Source organism: Sinohyriopsis cumingii, chromosome 10 (genome assembly GCF_028554795.1).
Source record: "Sinohyriopsis cumingii isolate HCF-2022 chromosome 10, ASM2855479v2, whole genome shotgun sequence".
NCBI lineage: Eukaryota > Metazoa > Mollusca > Bivalvia > Unionida > Unionidae > Sinohyriopsis > Sinohyriopsis cumingii.
The window spans coordinates 39,126,418-39,134,793 of NC_142970.1; the positions used below are offsets into that span (position 1 = coordinate 39,126,418).

Genomic DNA, 8,376 nt, shown 5'->3' on the forward strand with positions numbered 1-8,376 from the left:
AGAGAGAGAGAGAGAGGAATGTCCAAAACAGAGATTATTCCGTGTCGATGCAATTCTGCACATCTTTAATTCATTTAGTAAGGGAATATTGTTTTTATCACTATTTTTGTTACAACGCTAATGATTAATCAGTGAAAATGATATCACATAGAGAATATATAAACGATAGCCTAATGTTGAAATATAGCCTAATGTTGAAACAATATTATATATTCGTATTAATGCGTCAAGGGCGTATATAAATTTGACATATCAATAAATGTGTATATCAAATTGTTTTATTCCAAATTGTTATTATATTTTATATTTTTGATTTAAACTAAAATTATTTCTATATTTCTATCGTACACTTTCATAATTCAAAACCTTTTCGACAGTGAATGAACTTTTCCTATATCTACTCGCATTCCCTCTAAAGGTGGAGTCATAAGTTCATTATAAACATGTTTACGACACAATTAGGAACATTCCCCGGGGGAATGGGGTTAGAAGGTTATAGTCGATATGCACATAAAAGCCCTACCTAAATTCAATTGTACATTCGTATATATAGACCAAAACAGTTGCGAAACGTTCAGTTGTTCGAGTTCTGGTTTGGGAAAAGCTTCAGAGATCACGTCTACAGTACACATTGAGACAGGTTATAATACCTCTTTCTTCATCCTCTCTCTATGTTAATCTTTCAATATAATGATCCTTACACACACACACACACACACACACACACACACACACACACACACACACACACACATATATATATATATATATATATATATCTTGATTTTATATATGTGACGAGTGTCGGGAATGCACGCAAATTATTACCTGATACAAATGTCCATAAGACGTTTATTTAAACTCTCAAGGCTCAGAAACCGTTTCTGTACAAATGCTTTCATGGGATATTGATAGCCTTGATGGTCTCATCGAATAATATCATAGTTCAGGTTCTTGTAGAAGCCGGATGCTTGAGAATTCTTATCTAATTTCAATGGATGATGACATCTTGCAGTAACTGAAAGTTTGTCTTGGAAAGAACGATGTCATTTTGTAACGAAACAATTGATCTTGTCTTGGGAATTAAGATATATGTGTTAAAGGCGCTGAAAAGGCTTATGATGAGGATATAGAAGGAGATGTTTGCAAAGGCCTTTTTTCGATGCTAGGTCTAGTGATATTTTTTCTTCTTCATTTGGTCTCATTCAGAAGAAGAACTTAATAGGTTGCTTAGCTTCGTTAATTACGTTTCATTGATTAAAATTAAAATTAAGGTTAGTAAAGAAATTGTAGACTCCTCATTTGTAGGAAAGAGAATGGAAAATAACTTAGTGAGTTGTTTCTTTGGTAACCGCGTATACTTATTGATCCTTTATTTATGCAGGTTACTTTTTTCTGTTTTATGCCGAACCACTTTTCTTTGGCTTATGTCGCTAAAAGATCCATGTTGACTTTTCTTCTTTGATTTTGTGTAAATATTTCTAACTACTTTATCTTTCCTTTTATGGTTAATGGAGATACGATAACTAAGATGTCCTTCTCCAGAGTCCTTGTACGTTTCCACCTCTTCTTTATTATCCGACCAACTGACTTTGTCTTCGAAAGCGTGTAAACTTTTTTATGTTTGTATTGAGATTTTTTGGTACTTGTGTATTCTCATCGTAATATCTGTCCATTCTGCTACGTGGATTAGAAGTAGCTGATCAGTTTAAGAGTTTATCCTTTCACTACTTGTTTTACTTATTTACTTTATTCGATAATTGTGAGTTTATTAGTCAGTCATTGAATATTCATGATGTTATTGAATAGTAAACACTAGAGAATTGTGCATGACGTGCAAACTCTGCATGATAAACAAGTATACTGAAGAAGGAATCGCAAAATACTATTATGTATAATTCCCATTTACTAAGCATTTACTATTCATTCATTCACTCAAGTGAAAACATATTCGTATTTTATTCAGAAGCTTAACCACCCGGAATATATTAAGGTCTTTATGTTATGCTCTTCCAGAACTGCGGTTGATGACTAACGTTATCTCTTGTTCGCTGTAAAGACGTAGTCAACGTACTTTAAACAAAATATGACTCACCAAATAGACAGAGAAATATAAAAAACTCGATTGTATTTTCAGTACATCATCCGTCATGCACTTTTGTGATTGAGTAGTTTACTTGTAATATGATTACCACAGGTAAACATATTTTGACGTTAAGGCAGCGTCTTAATGTGGCAAATTAACGAAGGATATCTAAAATAAAATATTACAAACGCATGGTTTATCTAGTTCTATGACCGTTTAATTTTCAGTACAGTGTTTGAAAGTCTAAAATATTACACATAAACAATTTATTAAAATAATATGAATCACTACTTGGAGTATTTTCGTGTTGAAGCTGCTTGGTGATGTGACAGATATACTGTGGTTATCTAAACTAGAAATTTACACAATCAAAATTTATACATTTATATCAGTGTCGCATTCTCTGTTCTAGGAAATGAAGTCGTTTGGTTTAGCTGCAGTCCTCGTACTTGCCCTCGTCATATCGAATGTACTGTCTGATTGTCCGGAAAGGTAATGGCATATACTTTATATGTAGTATCGTAATCACTCCATCTCAGTGTGTACCTGAGTACATAAATAACTCAGATATTATATGACTGCACCCATATATCACATTTGCTATAGACGTGCCCAACGTTCCCTACCATAGGTTATATCTCGGTACAAAATGTATTCAGAATGTTATTACGGTTCCTTTTATGAACATAGATTGAAGATATAAAGTATTTGGTCACTTGGCAAAAGCAGAATACATGTATGAAACGACAGGTAATTTCTTTAAAAACACCTTTAGTAATCTGAAACTAAAGAATCAAATATGTTACAAAATAATTGTCAAAGAGTACTTGTTCCTTCGATAATTTAAATTTATGGATTCTCTGGAGGAACGGAAACAATGCAAAGTTGGCTATTTCGACTGATTTCCATACTTAAAGTTGTTTTTTTTTTTTTTTGCATTTTCAGCAGCGAAATTAAAGACGTTGAGATGAGTTTCTGAATATATATCCGAGATATACAGATATATATCCATTAGTATTCTTACGTTAATAGTAAATCGGTAGCTAAAATCCGTGATGACCATATATCATTTACATAATTCAAAGTCTAATATACCTTTTACCCTTTTCAGAGGTTGCGAATGTAATGAATTTTGTGTTGACAGCAGCAACAAATGGTGCAACAATGACACTGACGCATACTGCTCGTGCAAGGAAGGTTGTTTTGACAGTTACATCTTTCTATTGTTCCCTTCCGTTCTTTCTTGAAGATAGTTATAGTTCTGATGCTTTAAAAAATTCTACTACTAAAGCTGCTCCTCTGATGTATCAGTTAATATTTTTCTATTTTACTACTCCTGCAGCTACTGAGACTGATGTTAATACTAATATTTCCACTTATGTTCTTGATTATTAGTTACATCACTATAACAATCACTAACAATACCAGCAAAGTCGTCATAGTAAACATCAGTATCCTATTAATCGTCGTTACTAATTTTACAGGCTGCATGGTATATGACACCCTTCTGGAGCCCGACGAGACTAAGGATATCTACTGCAATCTAGTCACTTGCACAGAAGGTGACATCACGTCAGTTGTAAGTAAAAGCTATGTTTAGTTATTCTTGGCATGCAGAATTATAAAATGAGCACACTCTATGACTCATTTACTGTTACATTATATAAGTGTGTTTTATCTGTGTTGTGTAAATATTAGTGAACAAAAACAGTTGATCTTAAGTTGTGCACTTTAAGTGTCAATGGCTATGGAATTGGTTTAAGCTCTGTAGTGTGTCAAATGATGAATAAAAACTGGATTTTGCTGTTAAGCAGTACCGTGTCTGTGTCAGCGAAAGAATGCAGAAAGAGATTGGTTTTAAGCTTGACAAAGCAGCTGTTTACCAACCAATTGATTGTGGGATTGGTCTAATGCTATACAGTGTAAGTGCAGATTGACTTATGGATTACGGGATTGGTCTTAAGCTATGCAGTGTAAGTGTATGTAGATCAGTTGATCATGGGAATGGTCTTTTGAAATGTATGTCAACACATCAATCTACATGCTATATTGACATATTATATACACAACATTTACATTATTTCGTCATTAATAGCGTATCATTGGAAACATTAAATATTCAATCTCTTCCATGCCTACGGATTAGTTAGGGAAAGTGAGTCCAATCATACTTATTTAAACACTGAATTTGTGACTTCGTGATCTGTCTACCAACCTATATACTTTCCTATGGTGTTTGTTTTGGATCTGCTTTAGGGTCAGTATTTATTATCTTATGCATATTTGATTTAACTTATATCTGATTTAACTGTTTGTAAGTTTTAAGATATTTTTATTTTTTTATTTCATTATGTCACATTAATGTAGTTCTATTGACTTGGAACTCGATACTTTTTCAACTAAATAGTTTGATACTGACTGTTCATTTGTGTAAATATATAAAGCTGACCTAGTTTCCGACCTTATTTCAAAATTAGTAACAGTCATGTCAACAAGTATTTCTTTTAATTTATTTTTATTGTAAGAATAATAATACCGAGATCGAGGCTGTGTTGGCTAAGTGACCCTCGACGTGTAAATAGTTTTAAAGAAGTAAACAACTTTTTCGCGGTGTAAAATGATTGTTTGTTAATTTTTCTTTAGATTATTTGTATTGTAAAAGATTAATTCGTTTCTCTGGAAATATTTGTGTGCTCATACAGAATTCTTAAACAAGGACATTTCCTAAAAATTGTATTCGGATTTCCAACACCGGAGTGTTACTTTTTGAATTTCTACAAGGAACTGCAGACCACAACATAATACAGGATGCAGCATACGTTATCGCCTTCCATCTTGGATTCTTCGTCGGGACGCGTACTTGATTTCATTATAACACTTCAATATTAGGATTTCTTAAATTTTACATATGGGTTATTTTTGGATCATTTTTGGATTTGATTCTTAAACCGTAAATTCTTATTTTTCTTTTTTACAGTATTTTTCCAGCCTAAACATATAACATAAGAATTAGGACAACATTTACTTTTCATGTATTCATTACATTAGAGATTCATGTAGAATAAATGTGAATGTGGACAAGTATTACAATCACTATCTCATTTCAGAATTACATCTTCCCCTTTAAGCAGAAATGTTATAAAAGATTGGACCCCACCTTTCTGTGTGAGTTTCAAACTATTAGTATCGTGGAATGGCTCTAGTGTTACAGTGCTTACAATGGCTTTCTATCTTAGGTAAAACAAAAGGATGCGCTATACCTGTCCTTCGTTGTTGTATGTGTTTTGTGGACTTCTTTGCGTCATTATTTCTTACTGAAACACGGAATGAAAGATGGTATTTTTAATTTTAGTTTGCAATTAAGAACTGGTGTCCGCCTGAAGGTCTTCAAGTTGATGTCCACTTCCCATCCTATTATTATACTGGTGAAAACTGCTACTAATCCTCAACTTAACAGGTAATGTGGCAGAAAGATAGATCTTTTAAGTGTTTTGACCGGGCTAATCGCCGTGTCAGAGATATGTATGATACACTGGGATGAAAGTTCAATTCGAACAAATTTTCAAAGACAATATATTTAAATTAGGAAGCAATTTAAACAAAACCTAGTATGTTAATACATGTGAAATCTCATTTTGTTCGATCGACAATTTCGTGATTAACTGGCATTATTTGAGTATGTTTTGAAACACATGTAGCATTTTAATACACTACACAATCCATTGTCAGATTTTATGAGCGCTTGTTTGCAATCAAATGATAAAATGTGATTTGCGTTTGACAATATCGTTTGAGTAAATTGAATGTTTACACGTACCTCAAACACAAGCAAGCAAAGCATCGAGATCTGATGTATGTTCAAGATTGCCTGATGGTTTGGCTGAATGTGTTGTTTATATATTATGGTCTACACAGCCACTTTGAATAAACATATTTGAATATTATGTAAATCATCAGACACAGAATACAGACGAAATGGTAAACCTTTACACATACATAACCATATGAATAATCCTAACTCTAAAACTTTATACACACACACACACACACACACACACACACACACACACACACGCACACATATATATGGTACTAGGACAAAATGGTATGGACAAAATGGTACGACTTAAATTTTATTAATACGAAAAACACAGTCATTAAGAGGCTGCTATTGTGAACTGACCATGGATGATTTATAATAATTACCTAGACAAACAAAAAATTTTAAATTTTAAAATAAAAAGCAATATCAGGATGTATATATATATATATATATATATATATATATATATATATATATATATATATATATATATATATATATATATATATGCATATCTTAGTTCGGATTACACTGGACAGTGAATTATTACCTTAATGTTACACTTGCTACATTGTTATTTGATTACCTATATACATAAAACTCACTTATTTTAACTTTTACTTTCTTTTTTTTATAACTTACCTGTTGGAGATAAGCTTGTGTACCAGCGGATAAAGAATTTTCGAATAGAATCTTTTGGAGTGTGCATTTTGTATTTAATTACTTACATAAGTATGTTTATTTAATAATTTAATCTAATTTGATGGTGTCCAATATATTTAATTTATCTACCTATGGACCATTGGTTTCAAAATTAAATGTGTTTATAAATATAAAATAATGTCATTGAAACTACCACAGTCAGCAGCCGATTTAAATAATCAACCACAAATCAGTCACTCTGATCTGATTTCAAGATATTACAATTTGGTTCATTTGTTGCACTAACATTTTAAGCTGACAATGGAACAAAGAAGAACATACTAACGAATGCAATGATTGTGATGTCATTGTTCATAGCATATAAAGTATAATTAACAAGGTGTAGTATTTCAAAGATTTATATAGAAATGTAGCTAATGTTTATATTATTTTTTGATTTGTATGTGTCTTCAGGTGATCCATTAAACGATTTGGTTTCTTTTCGAAGTCTGTACGTCCTCCTGTTTACACCAAAACAGAAACACGTATTGCTCTAGCACATTGAACTTGTGTCAAATACTATTCGTCGAGTGTTTTTCATTTTAAAATAGTCTTGTACATATTTCATACTTCTTAATATAAATGCAGTATTATTTTGAATGAGCCGTTGATAGTGAATTTTATGCCTCGATTTGTGTATTTGCCAACCAGCTTAATATTAATGGTATCAAACAGAAAGACATGATCCCGTTTTTCACTGTACAAAGCTGCAATATGAGACATATTTTTGTATTCACATTTCAGTTGAATTTCTGATCTGAAGAGTAAGATCTGAGATTGTCCACCAATTTACAACAATCAAAGAGATGTGGACAATATAACAATCTCCCCAACGGCAAGAGATGTGTTAGTTAGATGATTAAGTATGTTTGCCAGCAGCTTTTAACGGCGAAACATCTTTCTGCGGGTACTACAAAATTTGCTGAATATAGAAGATCAACTTCTGCATCCTTGTTTTGACATCAGTGTTATATTTTATAGTTTTGCTGAATTAGGACTTACATTTTCAACAATATCTTTCATTATTGTAACTTTGATATTATCAAATTAAAGATCTTCTCTCAGGCCTTGTGTTTGTTCGTTTAATAAAACGTAGATCACTCGTCCTTTCAAATATTTTCTAACAGGATTTACTGACCTTTGGAACTCTTTTTATAAAAGATGAATACCGTTCTTACACAGAAATATATTGGTCTCAAAATGTATGTTGTAATGTAAAGACATTTGTTTTCACATTTAATGGCTGTCAAAATAAAAAAGGAATTGCTTGCTTGTCCTTTTTAAAGGGATTTTAAAATTTATACACACAATATCAAGTTTAACAAAAAGAAGCACAAGAAGTTGTAAAGTGATGCAATGATTTGTTTTCTTTAAAACCTGGTGTAGTAACAATGCTACATAGATCTGCACCAAACGCATCTAGCAGCAATACCCTGTTTCTAGGCACTGATTTGTGTTCTTCAACATCTGATGTAGTAACAATACTACATAGCTATCCCACAAACACATGTAGTAACAATACCATATTTCCAGTCACTAATTTTATGATCTCCAAAGCCAGATGTAGTACTGTAGCAATACTACATAGCTCTTCCCCAAACCCATGTAGTAACAATACCCTATTAATAGGCACTGGTTTTGTGATTTCTAAACCTGATGTAGTAACAATACTACATTGCTCTCCTATGCCATAATATTACTTGCTAATGTAGCATTTCTACATTGTTAAACTTGAAATCCCTTTTTGATAATGTTTTTCCAAGGT

At 32.2% G+C, this 8,376-nt stretch overlaps 1 protein-coding gene across 1 annotated transcript; it reads left to right on the forward strand.

The window, feature by feature from the left end:
* Nucleotides 1-592: 592 nt before the first annotated feature.
* LOC149789905 (uncharacterized) lies at nt 593-7,676 on the forward strand. Its single transcript, XM_089973377.1, has 6 exons — nt 593-640; nt 2,499-2,578; nt 3,198-3,283; nt 3,571-3,665; nt 5,439-5,543; nt 7,356-7,676. Exons 2-5 carry the CDS (start codon nt 2,502-2,504, stop codon nt 5,526-5,528), a joined length of 348 nt encoding a protein of 115 aa, XP_089829503.1. The 5' UTR covers nt 593-640; nt 2,499-2,501; the 3' UTR covers nt 5,529-5,543; nt 7,356-7,676.
* The last annotated feature ends 700 nt before the right edge of the window (nt 7,677-8,376 follow it).

What these genes read in the sequence shown, in the direction of transcription:
- LOC149789905 (XM_089973377.1), top strand. Translation starts at nt 2,502, where the DNA reads ATGAAGTCGTTTGGTTTAGCTGCAGTCCTCGTACTTGCCCTCGTCATA. An exon ending in CTGTCTGATTGTCCGGAAAG is followed by an intron (nt 2,579 to 3,197) that starts GTAATGGCATAT and finishes TACCCTTTTCAG; the next exon opens with AGGTTGCGAATGTAATGAAT. An exon ending in ATACTGCTCGTGCAAGGAAG is followed by an intron (nt 3,284 to 3,570) that starts GTTGTTTTGACA and finishes CTAATTTTACAG; the next exon opens with GCTGCATGGTATATGACACC.